The 16,028-nt window shown below is 41.3% G+C and overlaps 1 protein-coding gene across 6 annotated transcripts in view; it reads left to right on the forward strand.

Moving 5' to 3' along the window:
* LOC146496065 (serine/threonine-protein phosphatase 2A regulatory subunit B'' subunit alpha-like) overlaps window positions 1-16,028 on the forward strand; it is a 63,593-nt gene that overhangs the window by 24,084 nt on the left and 23,481 nt on the right. For all 6 annotated transcript variants that reach the window (XM_085144106.1, XM_085144103.1, XM_085144102.1 and 3 more), the window contains one exon: window positions 8,635-12,143. In XM_085144106.1, coding sequence (XP_085000232.1) covers window positions 9,378-12,143 — 2,766 coding nt within the window. In that variant the 5' untranslated portion in view covers window positions 8,635-9,377. The remainder of the gene's footprint in view (window positions 1-8,634; window positions 12,144-16,028) is intronic.

The raw sequence follows: 16,028 nt of genomic DNA on the forward strand, positions 1-16,028 counted from the left end.
GTACATCTGTAAGGCTTTTTAAAGAGATCTGCAGTTAACATTTAATATTTTGTGATTTTTAAAAAGCCGTGGGGTGAGCTTTAAAATGAATGACCTCTCTCTTCTAAGAACGTATTTAGTGAAAACATAACATTTTTATTTCATTCTCTAATAAATCCACATTTTTTAAAAGCCAACTGATTTCAGTGAATTAGAACATCTAACACTATTGATAGTATGTTACTACTAAGTTTTAGGTGAATATAAAAGAGAAGACACTTATGTAAAGGGGGAAAAATAAAGTCATACCTCTTGCTTCCCTGAAAGGTCGTTTTATGTGGTTTGTAGCTTTGATTTGGACTCTATTGCCTTTTGTTCACTGAATAATGGCGAAAATGATTGGAAATCAAATACCTGGCAGGATTTGAAAGTCTGCTATTGCCTCTCCCTCACTTTCTCCTCTCTCAAGTCTGATTCACACTCACTAATGTGTGTGCTTATGTACAAACATGTCATTTCAGAAGCGCTAAAGGCACACCTTTCCACAACACCTATCACTGTAAGTCTATACTCAGCAATGGGTGATGCTGACCTCGTCACAATTAGCCAGTTTGCAGTTTAAGCTTTGGACTCTCATATGATGGTTTTGAGCTGTGTGTGCCTGCTGTGGCTTATTTGGAGAGATTTGGTCATCGTGTCGTTGTTGAATGATATTTGTTATTGTAGAAACACTCTGGTATTTGGGGAATGTCTGAGTTCAGATGTTTCTTGAACAAGAAATTTATATCCAACCAGCGTTGGGTCTGGGAATTGGCTTGGGACTGGCTCCATGATGTGTAGTTTTGGACTGCTCCAAATATATATGAACACTCAGCTCCTCTTAATGACTGGCTATTTTTGTAGTGGTCTAGCTTTGATAATGCTTTACTGCATAGTAACACAGTCTCCATCAAGGTCGGCTAAAGCCTCTGTAAGTAAATAAAGATTGTTTGAGGCCAGTTAACTGTTCATAACTTCCTGAAAACAGAATATTCATGCTGAGTTTAACTACAAAACATTTAAACATTGATACTGAATTTGTAAACCTGATATATTTGGTATATATAAGCCTATTCTTTGGACCATTTGGGCTCTAAAAAGTTAAAAAGTTGCAAACTGAAATAGCTAAATATGTTCACTAAGTGTTGCTTAACAAATTTTAATGACACATAATAACCTAAAAAACTGCAGTGCAAATGCATTGGGTTTTCTAATTTTACATTAAGCTTACTTTTTTGTATTATTGGGGAGTATATCAATAGTCAATGACAAGAGGAACCTGGGCGATTCTGGCGTTACGTTCACTGGCAACGTTTCAAAGCTTTACAAAAGAAAGAAGGAAAAAAGGGACACAGAGACAAAAGGAAAAAGGAGAAAAAAGCAAAAACAGTGATCCAGCTGTGTGTGAGATTGTAATAAACAAACTACTTCACTTGGATGCTGTTTTCCCACTTTACATCGACACTCCTACACAGATGGAATGAATTTGGTTTGAGAAGTCGCTTCATGTGTAAGGAATAAGCCAGAGATGCATTACAGTGTGTTGTGTATTACTGTATTATTAGTAGTAATAAGGGTAAAATGTGCAGTTTGGTTAGGATATATTCATGTTTTAAGTAAGTGATTTTAAGTCCTGTTGCTCCAAACACAAAACATTTTCCTTTTCTTATTATTTCCTTTGGTTTGTGTGTGATTGATGTTTGTGTTCAGCTGCCAGATTTCTTGTTGGAAGTAGGTGGTGTAAGCTAGTTGCCGTTGGGTCTTGGGCTGCAGGTGGTAGCAGGAATAAACTGACGACTAGTGAAATCCAGGTCAGCTGTCTTGGCACATTACATTAGATTTATTTATGTGTCCTTTGTCTTTTTATCCAGCGTGTGTGTGTGTGTGTGCATGCATGCCTAATGTCTGATTTATGTGACTCCTTGTGCAATCCAGCCAAAAGCGTGACATCACTACAAATGTGTTTGTTAAATAAGTGGCTATACAAGGACTAGGTCATTATGGGCTACAGGCAAGGCATAATGGACAGGTGCGTGCATGTGTGTGTGTGGTGGGTGTGTTGACTGGGGTCTATGTGCATCTATGCATGGATGTATTTGTTTGTTTGCATCTATTTTACACAGGTATATTTGACTGTGTTTGTTGGTATCTGCAGTTTTTGGTGTTTTGAAGCTGATGCCAGCTTTCATCATCTTCTCATGTGGGCTACAGTGTTGAATATTTACAGCTTGTTTTTTCTGCCCTCTGCAGTGGAACAGTAAGGTGTTCTTGTGTGTGTGTGTGTGTTTGTGTGAGAGAGAGATCAGGACTGTGTGTCTTAGCCTTATAAGGTCAAGCTGTTTTAACCAGGAAACATGTAAGGATAAGAGAAGATGTGAGTCACCGTTTTCCTTCATCTGCTCAGAAGCACAAAAACATCCTCTCCTCTGCCCTCAACACCTTCCCTAAGGGGCTATACAGTGTGTGTGTGTGTGTCCGCATGTCCTGGGGTCCTAGTCATTTCTGTTTTGTTCCTAATGAGGCGTCAAGCTATTCACATATCCCCCTTTCATGAGAGATGTGAAAAGGGCCGGGGCAACAGCCGGTGCAGCACTGGAAGAGTCAGTGGAAGACTGGAGTGGAGTGAACCTTGCAGTACTGTTGGACTTGATTGAGTATTTATCTCCTTAGTTGTATATGGTGGATTGATCAGAAAAAAATAGTTACATTTCAAATAATGTTATTCAGATAATTTATTTATTATTTAATGAATATTAGAATAACTAATGTCTTAAGTAAAATCAGATTGTATGACTCTGTGTACCTATGTGCGTGCTTCTATAAGGAACTGGCCAAAATCTTGTTTTTAGTGGTCTCAGACAATCAGCAATGACTCTGCAGAGAAAACTATCCAACCCTTACATGTTCGTTAAATCTTATTTAATCTGCATTAACTATACAAACATGCTTCACAAAAGAAAGATGTTGGAGTACATACTGCCATGATATTATTCAAACCTATGAGTCAGCTGGTTATTGAACAGCTAATATTTGCTATTTCAAGCTCATGCCAGGACTTAAACCAGGACACTGCGTCTATGGTAAGAACACCAAGTAAGACCCTCTTGCAGCCGTCCATTCTCATACCTGCTTATCTCATTCAGGGTGGTAAGGGGTGGCTGGAGCCTATCCCAGTTCTTATTGAGTGTGGGTTTATTCTGTGCCTTTACCTTACAATATAAAGTGACTTTAGGCAGCTGTTGGGATCCAACAAATCCAGACATCCCTTCAGTTGATCCATCTACTGTTCACTGAAACTTAACCAGAAATGGTCTCAGTGTAGGGGTGGCTACCAAAAAACCATTCTTAAGAAAGGGAAATGGGGAGAAAAGGTGGAGGTATGCCAAATTACGCAAGAACTGACTTAAAATAAGTGGCAACAGGTCTTATGGAGTGGAAGAGAGTGAGAAATTCTTTTGTTTGAATCATTAATATTTACAGAGGAGGTCAGGAGAGAGGTAAAACAGCGAGTGCATGTAGCCATCTTATATATATTTCTGAAAACTATGTGAAGCAATTACAAGAAAGCTACCTTTTTTCCCTGGAAAAAGTAAAGAAATGAGGGCTGGCTCAAGTTTTGCACAGTAGTATACTCTGGAACGATCTACTTTTTTCCTTAGTCTTGCTCCTTGTCTACACAATCAAACATTATATATGTACTAGATACACTAACAAGTGTTGAAAAAAGTTATCTCGGTAAATATTTGATCCTTAGAATTTGTTGCCTAGTAGGTCAAAGTAATAGAAAGCAAATTGATCAACTTTTGTCATATTATTAATATGAATGGCATTATGTAACTATAAACCAAAGTATAACCAAACTATAAGCCTTTCTTTGTGCTCCATTTCTGCTCCCCGTTGAGAAAAAATACGCCTTCACGGTGGAAACTCCCCCTACCTGAACCTGAGCAGGACCTTTTTGCATGCAGCTTACTTCTTTTCAGCTCTAGCCGCTGTTTTGACCTGTAAAAACCAATGCTATTATTCTGGGACATGCTGTATCAAGCCTGCAGATGCGGTTTCGTATTGACAGCTGTATGCGCGTGTTTGTTTTTATGTCTAGAGTGCAGTGATTTGTGCTGCAAGCCTGGTTCCCATCCAGACAATAATTTCGGCAGACATAACAAGAGAACCGTCAAGTCTCTGCCAGATAGCACATACCACTTTACTCCTTCAATTTAATTATATACAATGTTGAAAATGAACACATGCTCTTTACATGGTTCCTTTTCCATTTTCTCCTTTAAGAGCCTTAACTGTGTTGTGTAGGAGCGTTAGGAAATTTCACAAACTTTCTCCACAAATTAAAAAGCATCTCTGTGTTTGTCTGAGTTATTCCTTATACATAAATGTATGAAAACACTATCTTTTATTTATTCTTTATACAATTTAAACAAGCAGATATATTCTTTCTAACTTGAGGGCTTTGGACACAAATACCTTAACTGTCCCTTAATCATTTATTGTCTCAGATATCCTCTGATTCTTCCCCTGTGTTTTGGCTTGTTTACAGACATCTGGTTTACATAGTATATCTTTTTTTTTTTTTTACAGCAACGAACTGGATCAATTTTTTTTCTCCATGCTCTAGACCATCAAAACACCAGCTTTTTTCAAGCTAGTGGTCTTATGCTTCTGGCACAATCAGCAGAAATCTCCTGCTGTGTTTTACATATCTATATGTCACATTTAAAACATGCAGTATAAGTTACTTTAGATTTTCTTATTAGAGAAAAGAGTTTAAAGTTTATTTCAGCTTTAATTAATACATGATGTCCCATTCTTGGCAGCTGACACAGAAAATGGGCACTGCTGTCTGCCAGAGTATCTATTTGTCTACACCTTTGTGCTCTTGCCAGAACATTACAGTTCAACAGTTGACTGACGCAGAGCTGATGAACAAATGTGGATACAGAATAAGTTTGATTCTCTTTTCAAAGACATGACTCTGTAACTTGTGTGTGTGGATTCAAAGAGTTAGAGTAAATGATTTATGTGAGGATTACAGAGGGAGGCAAAGAAGTGGGTCAGAACTGCATTTAGTTCATTAGACATTTGCAAAGATCAAACAGTGAGTGAAATAGATGGAGACAGAAATAATAAAACAGGGAGTGGAGCAGGGGGTGTTTAAAACTGACACTTTGAACAATTAATCACATGTATTTATGCATGTGTTTGTCATCTTTGTGTGTTTATGTTTCTGTGTATCTCATAGGGAAGTTATATTTTAAAAAATTCCAGTAACTCCTCTTTATTAGGCAACTGTTGTTCCTCATGGGGCAGAAGTCAGTACCCACACTAATCTGTCTCTCTCTCTCTTGTGTTTAGTATGAGTGTGGCATACCAGAGGTCTGTTCTCGCTGTGTGATCTCAATAACAACACTAAAATTGTGCCTCAGGATGTGTATGTGTGTCTGTGTGCGTGTGCAGTGAGTTAGTTCATATATAGAGAGAAAGTTAAGATATATATATAGTCTAACTCTCTGGGGGAATGTTCTCATCCGCAAAGACCCACTCCCCCAGGAGGCCCCTCGGGCCTATTGCTGTGACAGCCAATGACAGCACATGCACCCACACAGACAGAAAACAGTGGTATATTACACATGGGATAACAAATGAGGATTAGAGAGTGTGACAAGAGATTTAATGCTTCCTGGTGAAGGTCAAGTTGAAAAAATAACTTTGTTAGGTGGAAGAAGGAGATGGGAGGAAGAGCCAACGAAAGTCAGAGAGGATGGGAGAAAGAAAAGTGGGAAAAGGCAACAGGTTGCCACAAACATAAGGACTCAAGTTCATTACTTTCTACTTGTTGTGCTTTTTAATGCATAGGCCAAACAAACACAACAATCTAATCTCAGAAAACTTAAACTTGAGGGTTGTTCTTACCCTCAACTGAAAACATCATCCGGACTAAGATATTTCTCTATTTATAGATTTAGCATGGAAAAATAAAGCACCTACTTGCATTTGGTTAATATTTTGTAATCTTGTTTTTTCCCCCTCAAGATGTTCAAGACACTTTAAAAACAAACCCACACTTTTCCTGTACAGATTTTGACTCGGAGCTTTGGCTTGTTGATTTTGAGCTGGAAGCTGGCAGTGTACCTCTGTGCATTCTCTGCTACCTTGCCTCTAAAATATGTGCAGCAGAAAAAAAATATTTAGCTAGTGATAAATCAGAGCAGGCCTCGAAAAAACTAACACAGTGTGTATGTGTGTGTGTGTGTGTGTGTGTGTGTGTGAATCCTCTTTTTCTGAAATATGTGTCAGTGAGGCATGTGAGGACACTTGTGGGTGGGTGTATTCACATCCATGTATGTGTGTGCGTAGGCTGGTCAGTGTTATAAACACCAGCGGAGTTTGTTTACATGCTCAGTATCAGTTTGGGAAGCTGTCATTTACCAAGCTATACACACAGATATTTAACACAGTGTGCACAGTAAGGAGTGTGAGTGGACATGTTTTGTGTGGATGTGTGTGGGTGTGTGTGTGTACGATTGTCATCCTGTAATCATGTTTTTCTAACTGACTGTCCACATTTCAAGAGCAGCTTGCCAGGAAATGTAACTTCCTGCCCAAGAGACTGATTCAGCAGCATCCAGCTGTTGCATGTGTTTGGTTAGAAACACAGGAGAGAAAAAGTAAGACAGAGGTGTGTGTGCGTGTATATATGTGTGTGTGTGTGTGTGTGTGTGTGTGTGTGTGGAAAGGGGTGGAAGGGGATTGCCTGTTTTGTTTTTTGTTTTTCCCATACAGTTTCTTAATTGTTGTTTACCCAGACACCGAACACCCCCTCCCCCACTCTCCCCTGCGCAGAAGCCCACCTCCTTCTCTTTCAGTTGTTTTGTTTTTTTTTGACAGATTTAAGTAGGAAACTCCATCTCCTTAAGAACCCACTAAATATCATGTGTCTGCACACTCAGTCTAAGTTATTCTAACCTTTCTGTGCTTTTCCCCTCCTGTGGTCATTCTGAAAATCTTGAATCCCACAAGTATGTAGTCTTGAATTCATAAACTTGCCTTTCTGTGTTTGAGTTTTTTTGGGTTTTGAGACACTTTTTTCATGTATGCCACGAATGCTTGTGGTTGTGACTGCAGTAGCACTATACTACTATTAAATTGTATGTCCGGACCATACAATATGTATGGGTACATATGCGTAAGATGTAATGCCTCTAAGCGATGTTCTTCAAGCACGGGAAAAAAAATGGAGAAATAGAAGTCTGTGCATTAAATACAAAAACTAAGACATCTAAAACTAGAAAAGAGGATGTAGAAAATGGAGTGGAGAGACAGAAATAATACTGAGCTGGGTCTTCACATGCCAAGTTATTTTCACTCTTGTGCATAGTCTTCAAATGATTTTAACAATCAGCCTTGTTTGCCATCGTACTACACAGTATGTTTGCTTTCTGAGACTGGTATTTATTGCTTGACTTCCTTTACTGTACAGATCATTGTCTCCAGTAGCTCTCAGTAGTTTTGAAATGCAGAGATGAGCTGAGTTGTTTTTTTTTATTTTGTTCCTGAGCCCATATGTTGAATATGAAGCAGGAAAACGGAGAACATAACATCCCATTTTCAGGAAGATGATGAAATGAACATATCATATAAAATATACGTGAAAATAAAAAAAATTGGTGTATCTATATCTATCTATCTATCGAGCTAGCTATCTAGCTATCTGTAGAGATATCTGTAGAGATATCTGTCTATAAAATAAATGTTTTTAAAAACATATAAGTGTTAATAGTTTCTGTATGTGTGACCATGCAAACTTTTGCTCATATTATTTAAAGAGAAGAAATGGTGCATACAGATATATGTGTGGATATATACATGCATAATTAAGATTACCAAGATGTATATCTTAGTTTAAAGAGTTCAACTTTTATTATTATTTAATATTTAATATTTCACTGTAAGGTTTAAATAAACAGTTATATTCACTAAAATAAATCAGTCTGTCCTGTTTTTTTTTTTCCATTTTAAACTCCTTATTAATTGTAAATATCCTCTGGAAATGCAGTGGTACGTCTTTATTTCCTTGACAAACATGCAATTTGTGCCCAAGAATGGAGAAAAACAGCAATGGAAACATGAAAGCGCCAGGTGTTTTCTCCCCCGTACAACACCTGCTTCTCTTTAGCTGAGTTGTGATTTCTCAGCAGGGTCATAGTAAAGTCTTTGTTGATCTTCTCTGACGAAACGGGGAGTCACGACTGTCTGCTTTAACATTCTGCCCTACTTTTAACTTGGATATGTCTGGTACCTTTCTGCACCGTTATTTTCGAATGGCGCTTCAGTTCAGATTTTACTGATATAGCCAATTTACGACAAGAATTATTATATTACCTTATTTTAAAGCAAAGACGCTGCAGCTGGATACTAACTGGATATTGTAGCATCTTGCACACACAAAACACCTAATATGTGCACATGTATGCAAACACTCAAATACACAGTTGTCTACTTCTTGATTATTGTCTTAATAATTTACTTTTTCTTGTGTTTTCCCTTTCTCACCCTGATTCCTTTCTCCTCCCTCTTCCCCCTCTTCTCTTTGTTTACTCACAGGTGGTGTCCTCCTATCCAAAACACATGCTCATCCTAACAAATTGCTGACAGAACAAGACGGACGGGGTAAGGGAGTACGGGAAAGAGAGATCTCCCAGACGCACACTCATAAAGAGAAAGGGGCCATTGGCCATCTGTGGTCAGTCCCCTGCTATTTTGCAGCTGCGTTGGAGTCAGCGAATGGTCCTAAGCGCTGATAAGAAAAAGAGGTTTTTCTCCAACGTTGCCCAGGGGATGAGCCCAGGCTAGGGCAATGTTAAAGCCTCGCTGGCCTTGGATTAAGCCCCTTGGGCTATTTTGTGTAGGGATGGATGATACCCCAGCTGGATCCTCTGCTGTCACTATTCTCCACAGCTATCATTAGTGGCTAATGAGCTGCTGCTAGAGAGGAAACGGGGAAGGTGCCTGCGGAGAGAGGTGAAACCTTACAGCTCTTATTAAGAGGCCCACAGAGAATTCTTTGCCTATTTAAAGCTTTGACTAGCATGACTTTACCATTTATTATTGTGGGTATTTCTTTATATATTTTGATAGCCTTTTTTGTTACAGCATAAAAATGTCACCTATAAGTTGAAAGACTTTTTTTTCCCAGGAAGATGATTCAGTGTTTGGACTTAAATTATTTTTCTCATGAAGCAGTTTCAAAAATATATTTTTATTCAGGAGGAATTTTGGTAGATTGTTTTTGTTTTACTCTTCCCGATAATTTTGACCTTCCTATGCCCTGAAGATCATTGGTCACCATGGCAGCAGCCTATCGTGTTGTTGTGAGCAGCGTGAGCTGTTACAACAGTGTGGTAGTAGACCGACGCACTCACTCCCATGCAGTACACTACTGCTCAGGGCCATGTGGAGCACTGTCCCAGGGCTTGGACTGCACTGTTGCACACCGTGGCACCTGTTCTGAGCTCCTTGTTGCACCTGACCCTCAATACAATGACCTTAACAGCTCACCCATACACTCCCGCAACATTATTGCTCAGCAGCTTCCTAACCATGCTAAAGTTTGTCTTGCCATGGATAGTACTCATAATGGGAGCCTAGAGAGGGCAGGCAGCAGTGGCAATTTATCTTTAGGAGAAGAGAGTCTCACATGGCGTGGTAAGAAGACCTCTGGTGGTGGAGCATCGACTGGGAGTATGACCTCCTCTGGCAGTCTGAAGGATATTACCGAAGAAGCCATCAACCTGGCCAGTGGTAAACTCAAGGAGTTTTCATTTGATAAGCTCCGCCTCTCATCCTCCAGCCACATCACCTTCCGGAAAGGCCGGAAAGTCCGTCCTGACTCTTTTAGTCGTCGCTCCACCGACCTGGAGATTATTTATGGCCACTTCAGCTCCAACCTTACCACAAATGCAACTACTAACGGTATGACAAATGGCACGGCTTCTTCTAATGATGAGAACCTGCCACCATTTGTGCAAGGGAAAGGAATGGTGCTAGAGGAAACGAAGATTAAGGGCAGCCCAGGCACCATGTCATCCATCACCAAAGTTGCTGGTGGCTCAACAAACAGCCTCACGAGTATTGGGTCATTAGACCAAAGTCTGAACACAGTGGCCTCCCTGTACCGCAACACCCTAGGAGAAGAGAACTTAATTGCCCGTCTGCTGGAGAAGACGCGAGCGGAGGCAGCTACTGGTGGAGCAGGTGGCGAAGACATACGTGCCTGCCTTGATATTCTGCTTAAATGTTCTGAAGACCTTAAGAAATGCACTGACATAATCAAACAGTGCATCAAACGCAAAGCTGGTGGAGGCCCAGAGGATGGGGAAGCAAGCCCTGACAGTGTGTATCGGGCTGTGATGACTCGTCTCAGTTCCTATCTTAAGAGATTGCCTCTGGAGCTGGAAGGAATCGGAGGTTTGGGAGGCAGTGGACAGGGTACACCTGGAAGCGGGCACAGTGATTTGGCTGAACTGGTTAACACTCTTCACTCCATCCAGCAGGGACCTTATTCGCCGATATTTGGCAATGAACAACCTCCTCGCTATGAAGATGTGGTGCTCTCTCCTCCAATCCCAAAGACTGTTCCACATTCTGTTTCTGCTCCATCCTCTGTCTCATCTACTTCTTTATCTCTAAAATCAGATTCCATCCATACCAAACCAGTTCAGAGCTCAGCCCAGCTTAGAGCTACCCCACTTACTAATGGAGTTATCCAACATCCACATACTTCTTCTTATACACAACATACTCTCTCTCCTCCAACCATTACATCCTCTTCATCCAGCTCCTCTCCAACACACTCCTCCTCCCCTCTTCGTAACTCCCCGACCCCAGCTTATACACACACTCCCCCAGCATCTCCCATGGAGGCTCTTTATATTGAGGAGGAGGAAGCAGATATGGGAAAGACACCAGAACAAATCTCACAGCAGACACACACTCCATCTAGAGGGATGAACAGCAGCCAGAGCAAAAGTGGGACTATGATGGGGCAACACATGCACCTGTCCCAAACACACACGCTCTATAACTCTTCAAATACTTTGCCAGTCAGCTCTGGCTATGGCTCAAATTGGCCTTCCTCTGCGTCACTAACAGTCTCTGCACCCAAAGCTGCTGCACACAGGAATGATGACATTGACAAGCTGCTCATGGACTTGGAGAATCTCTCTCAAAGTATGACTCATCCCAGAAAGACAGAGCCTCCACTTCCTGCCAAAACCAGGAAGAGAGATGGGAGCCAGGGGATCACCTCCAGTGAGTCCTTCACTCAACCCAAAATGGCTCAGTTCCAAGTCTCAAAGCCAGACAGCCACTTAACCATGAACGGCATTAGCTCCAGAACTCCCCAGAGTTTCACTCCTCCTAAAGAAGAGAGGAGTGAAAATGTGGCAGGAGAGGAGGATGGGGCATTGTTGCTGAGAATCCTTGAGAGCATTGAGAGTTTTGCCCAAGAACTGGTGGATTCCGGAGCAGGGAGCACAGGGAGTGCTGAGAGGAACAGTGGAAAGGAGCGGGAGGTGATGAGGCTCCTGCAGGATACACTGGCCACCGCTGGCAGGGCTGATACACCTCTGGAGAGCACAAACCCACCAGCTGCTCCCTCCGCTCCAACTGTACATACAGATGCAATCTCAGATACACTGATAAAACACACCTTGGCAAATACACCTGAAGTTTCACCTGCCCCAACACCTACAGTATCTGAATCTGAAAGCAGTGCTTCAGCTGAACAAGCACCTAAATCTACACCTGAAAGTGCTCCCCAACCTTTGCCTACACCTACACCTGACCCTCCAGTCGAGTCTGTGGATAAAATTCCAGAAGCGTCTACAGATGAAGATGACTCAAAACCAGTCTCTGCCCTGATATCTTCTGCACCTGCAAACTTGCATTCCTCTACGCTTTCCGATGAAACCATACCTGTGGCCGCACCTGAAGCTCCAGCTCCTGTTGCTACGCCAACCACAGCAAGTGCTACCGTTGTTGTTGGTGAACATACTGCTTTGAGAGATGCTGGCTCAACCCTTCTTATCCAGCAGACTCCAGAGGTCATTAAAGTAAGTGTTCCAAAGTCACACTCACAAATGTATAATCTAACAGACAATCAAAGACATGAACATTTCAGAAAATAGTTTATTGGTGCTGTGTGATTTTTTTTTTTTCATTGCATTTCAAGCTGCTGCTAGGAAATAAAGAAATGGGTGTTTCAAGGGCTTGAGTAATATGAAGTACTTATTCCAAGACGGTGCCATTACAGTTGCAGTCCACTGATCGGGAATTTATCATGTTAGAAAGATTGCTACATGCAGTGCAACTCTGGGTTAATTTATGTTCATTGATGTATATAAAAAGGAGCCATCTGTGCTTTTAAATGTTACTGTTGATCCATTTAGGTGCAGTATGAGGGCGCCTGACTGAGGGATAGACATAGAGGGACCACACAGGCTGATTAGCATTAGACTGAAAATAAACTGAGGATTTCATTGCTGTGGCACAACCGGACTGATGCTGCTGTAATTGGTAGTATTAATTAGGTCTAATTAACATGCTGTTACAGTTACTCAATCTTGGCTTGAATCAAAAAAGTTGAGGCTTTGGATCACGGAACAGAATAGCTCATTGTTGTGGAGTGGCTCTTTGTTGGCTTTTCCTGGTTTTGCACTTGTGTTTTGTTCTGTAATTGTATGTGTGTGCAGGCGTATGCATGTGTGTAGACTTTGTTTTTCTTACTGTGGAAAATGTAACGGTAAATTGCAGTTGTGCTACAGAGGAAAAGAGAAGGGAACTAGAACTTGATTATTTTTTTGTCTGTGTCTGCGCGTAAGCTTGAGTTAATGATGATAAAAAGGCAGTGTTACCTCAGCCAGTCCCTAATGTGGATGTTCTACTGCAAATTGTAGATTTAGGTAATTATGCATGCCAGACAAACACACATTATCATCAACACAGAGGAATCAAATCATTATTGTTGTCATTTATTCCCCTCTATATTTGACATTTTTCTCTTACCAATTTATTTTTCCTCTCTCGCTCCAACCACCCTTCTCCTCATCACACTTCCTCTGCTGTTTATGTGTGTTTATTTACTGAGCTGTGTAACCTTATGCCCTGCTGATATGTAGGGCACCTATTTATGAGGTTACCATGGTAGCTGCCACAGTAAGAACGGAACAGCCAGCACCCGAACACATCATTACACAATCTCCTTCCTCCTCCATCTTCTGTGTCCCTATCCATCCCTTTTTTCTCTTTCCTCTACTGTTTTTGTCTTTTCTGCTTATCTGCTCCCACATTTCTTGCAGTTAAACTCTCTCCGTTTTTAATTTTTCTGGCTTATAGGTCTACTTTTGTTTCTCTTCTCAGTGTCCTTCTTTCACCTGCGGTCAAGGATTATGTCCGTACTGATCACTTCTTGTCTTCCAACCCTGTGATTGGCTGTTGTTTTATTTTGGGAGAGGTGAATAACTGTTGTTGCTGCGTGGAGAGCAGAGAAACCCAATGGGAGGTGCTCATTGGAGCACTGGAGGAAGCGGGGTGAGGTTTGGGTTGTTGGCACAGCAAGTGTTAATGGTATCATTACCCTACAACCCCCTCCACCCCTGGCACAGCTAGGTGTGAGGGAGACCTAAATCTGTCCACCCCTCTGTACTATGGCATCCCGCTAACAGACTCACTGTCGCCACAGTGTAAATGGACCGGCATACGTGCATGTGTGTGCATGTTTGTGTGTGTGTGTGTGTGTGTGTGTGTGTGTGTGTGTGTAAGCATGTGAGCATGTGTTATGCACCCCTAGGCTTTATTACATGTCCAGATGTTCATACATGTGTGCATTTACATGTGTGTTCATGCATGCATTAAATTTGTATGAGTTAAACGTGATGAATATCGGAGTCTGATCAACTGTGCGTGTGTGCATCTGTCTGGCTGGCTGTTTGTTGGCCCATGGGTAAGATGACCCGGTGCTACTGTGGGTCACAGCTGAGTTTGGAATAGCTCTTCGACACCCAATACCGATTCTGGCACTCTGGGAATTATGTTAATGTTCCTCAGCGCCAACCCCGCCCTGCAATGCATTAAACTGCCAATCAAACTGTAAACAAGACAAGCCCCCTCATGCACAAGTGAGAAAATGCCCTCGCACAACTGCACTGAACCACACACTCCACGTTGAACATTTGTAGCTTTGTTTCGCTTGGCACTGCCATAGCTTCACTGGGAAGTTCTGCTAAGCCCTCTATGGTGACGCAGGCCCCAGGCAGTAGTATCTTCATCTTTGCTTTACGCATGTTTATTGTTGATTCTGCTGCTGACAGACTAATACAGGGCTTTCTGCACCTGTCAGAACACACCCATTAATCTCCATCATGACAGGAAAGCTGACTGATATAAATCAGAGGCAAAGCCGTAACACATAGTGGGGAGATGTGATGGTGAGAGTCAATTAACTTTAAGGGCAATGAGCTTTGAATGGGCTTTCTTTCTATTCCTGTCTCTCTGTTTTGGGTAATATAATAAAAGCTGCTTTCGGCTCCTCCCTTGTTCACAATGGGTTGGCCACAGTCAGTGTTGGGTAAGTTACTTTAAAATAGTAACTTAGTTACATTACTAGTTACTTCTATCAAAAGTAACTCAGTTACTTCAAGTTACTCATTACTTTCAAAGTAACTAGTTACTAGGGAAAGTAACTTTGGTTTTACTCAGAATTCTCTTATTAATGTGTTGCTTCCATAACTTTGCCAGTCTTCTAGCTTGCTTACTTGCCACAAGTGCACTGTGCCACCTACCAATAGAAAGGAAAAGATAATGTGCATATTTCCACGAGAGAAATCCCACGCCTGGACCATCATTGACCGCTGCCATGATTCTAGCCTACGTCACAGCGTCATGTGCGCCTTTTACATCCAACACAAAAACTGCAGTCGTGGTGCTTTGATTGTACTCAGAACTCGGAAATTCTGCCTTCTAAATAGGAAGATGTAGGTAACACCAGACTGCAGATGAGCTGCATACAGGGCTGGACAGGGACAAAAAATCGGCCCGGGCGTTTTGACTAGAGACCGGCCCACCATTATAGGAAAAATCATAAAGCCTTTGAATGAAAACAAACGCTGTTGTGACAGTGATGTACACTGTCTTGATGGTATATATGCATCAATCTATCAATCGTTTGTTGTAAGATTCAGATAATTATTTTTTAAAAGCTAGACATTTTAAATGAGAATAAGAAAGAAAAGTATTTCTTTGTGCCCACCTTTCCCTGTTAATGCCCTACTTGGCCCCCCTGGCAAAACTTTGCCAGATCCACACCTGCACAGTTACCAGCTGTCAGCTACCTAAAAAAGGATCCTGGGGTTATCTGTCTCTCAGAAACAGTTCATAACTTCCCTTCAACTCATTCATGTCACCTAAAAGGTAAACCTGTTTCTCCATCACCTGTTCAGCTCTGATGATTCAGTAAGGACATCTCCTGGTTTCATCTTCATGTTTCCCTCTCACCAGATAACCAAACCGACATCATGACCAGCAGCTTTTTTGCAGCTGTGGCTCCAGCAAACATCAGCTGATACTAGAAATTAATATTAAATAAATTCTAACAACTGCTGATCAAGCTTAAACGTGCTGCTGTTGTTTAACGTGACATTGGCTGGTTTCCTCTTTCTGGCGCAAAGTGGGCGATAAACAAACAAGAGAGCCGATCAGCTGATCATTGATCAGTTTTCATGATTGAAGTAGAAACAGGAGAGAGAGGGGGGAGAATGAAAGAAGAAGAGGCAGCTGTGCAGCAAAGACACAGAATAACTCCAGCTTTGTGTCTTTTTCATTGTAGCTGAATTACGGGACAAACTATTCTTTTTCACCTCAATAAGAAACGCGTAATATTTTATCTGAATACCAGACGGGACAGTTGGCAACTCTAATAACTTATGAACAAAATAAAGTTC

This window comes from Neolamprologus multifasciatus, chromosome 19, assembly GCF_963576455.1.
Source record: "Neolamprologus multifasciatus chromosome 19, fNeoMul1.2, whole genome shotgun sequence".
Taxonomy (NCBI): Eukaryota; Metazoa; Chordata; class Actinopteri; order Cichliformes; family Cichlidae; genus Neolamprologus; species Neolamprologus multifasciatus.